The sequence below is a fragment of the Laccaria bicolor genome, genomic scaffold (assembly GCF_000143565.1).
Source record: "Laccaria bicolor S238N-H82 LACBIscaffold_26 genomic scaffold, whole genome shotgun sequence".
In the NCBI taxonomy this organism is placed as follows: domain Eukaryota; kingdom Fungi; phylum Basidiomycota; class Agaricomycetes; order Agaricales; family Hydnangiaceae; genus Laccaria; species Laccaria bicolor.
This window is the reverse complement of record NW_001889897.1, coordinates 323,215-324,686: the sequence shown is the minus strand read 5'-3', so window position 1 is coordinate 324,686 and position 1,472 is coordinate 323,215. Positions and strand designations below refer to the sequence as shown.

The 1,472-nt window shown below is 48.6% G+C and overlaps 1 protein-coding gene across 1 annotated transcript in view; it reads left to right on the top strand.

Annotated features, from left to right (window-relative positions):
* Nucleotides 1–259: 259 nt before the first annotated feature.
* LACBIDRAFT_330319 (uncharacterized protein) overlaps nt 260–1,472 on the top strand; it is a gene marked incomplete at both ends in the record, with an annotated part of 3,934 nt that continues 2,721 nt past the window's right edge. Inside the window, 5 exons of the mRNA XM_001884603.1 lie at nt 260–356; nt 435–701; nt 840–855; nt 985–1,207; nt 1,258–1,347. Coding sequence (XP_001884638.1) covers nt 260–356; nt 435–701; nt 840–855; nt 985–1,207; nt 1,258–1,347 — 693 coding nt within the window. The remainder of the gene's footprint in view (nt 357–434; nt 702–839; nt 856–984; nt 1,208–1,257; nt 1,348–1,472) is intronic.

Genomic DNA, 1,472 nt, shown 5'->3' with positions numbered 1-1,472 from the left:
GAAGGTTTCTCTCCTTACATTGCAAACAGCCCAACATGGCTTTTGATAGGCGTGATAATCTCGTCATCTGGCTAGCATCTCACTATGGCTGTGCCCCAATTGCTGGCATTGCTCGTCTCAAGGAAATTTAACCCAAGGTGTAGTTTTCTCTCCTTACATTGCAAACCGAGCATGCTTTTGACAGGTGTGATATTTTCGTCCTCTGCTAGTCCCTGTGCTGCATTGGGGGATTTAGAACATCCGCTCTCTGCCTACGAAAATGCTTGGTGATGCAACCCAATTGCTGGCTTTGCTCTTATCTCAAGGTGAAGTTTTCTCGCCTTATATTGCAAACAAGCAAACATGGCTTGAGACAGGTGTGATAATTTCGTCATCTGGCTAGTCCCTCCTCACTAATGGCATGCTATGCTGCATTGGGTTGAGTTGCTGAGCAGATGGGGGATTTAGAACATGCCCTCTTGCTTTCCACAACCCAATCTTCTATGGATGGCCTTTGATGCCGAACCAACGGTGCTGCGCCTCTGCGGATAAGAACCTCCAAAAACCGTTTGATGCAAGTTTTCTTCGATCCAATCTGACAGGTGCCATAATTTTGTTTCACCATTCACGTCAGGTCGTAACACAAGTGGGCGCAGGCACACAGCTGGGCGCCAATGCCAACAACACGGCGCAGATATCGTCAGGTCGTAACACAAGTGGGCGTAGGTATTGACGAACAGTCAGCTTTTAACCTTTTCGTAACCCCCGGACTTCATTTGTCTGTGCAACATATGAATGATCATGCGTTTTTATGTGCGCCATACCTTTTATGCAATTGCGCCCAATTATTTGTTTGACAGGTGCCCTGCATCAAGGGTGCATTATGCAGGCAGCCATGTGCTGATGGTGCCTGTGCCACGTGTTCGGCGCATGGCAATTGCCTCACCGTCCTTACTTTGACCATTACTTTGCCTCATAAACACATCCACTAGTCACCATGCATAGATACCAATCCAAACGGCCTCCTGGACCTGTATTCTATACAGGGAAATACGAGAAGACAACCAGGGGATACGTCCAGAAGATCAAATACTTTACTCCTGATTCCCTGTTGCATGCACCGTCAGCGCCAGCTCAGCATAGCCAGCAAGCCCAATTCGATCACGATGTAGACACAATGGTCATTGATGAGTTTGCTGTCCCTTTTCACCAGAGAACGTCAGGCAAGGTGGGTGGATCTCTCTGTTCTTTCCAACTTCTGCTTATCAGTGATCCCAGAGCCAGAACGATTATCTGAGAGAATGGGTTGCCCGCAGGGACAAGCATCTTGAGGTAACTCTTGTCACAGAGGCCCCACCTCCTGGGATGGTCTGTGTAGATTGCGGCAAAATGGCATCCAAGTTCCGATGCCTCGATTGTGCCTTGCAGCCTGTATATTGTCGCGCCTGTTGCCGCCAGACTCATAGGAGGCTTCATACCCATCGGGTCCAATA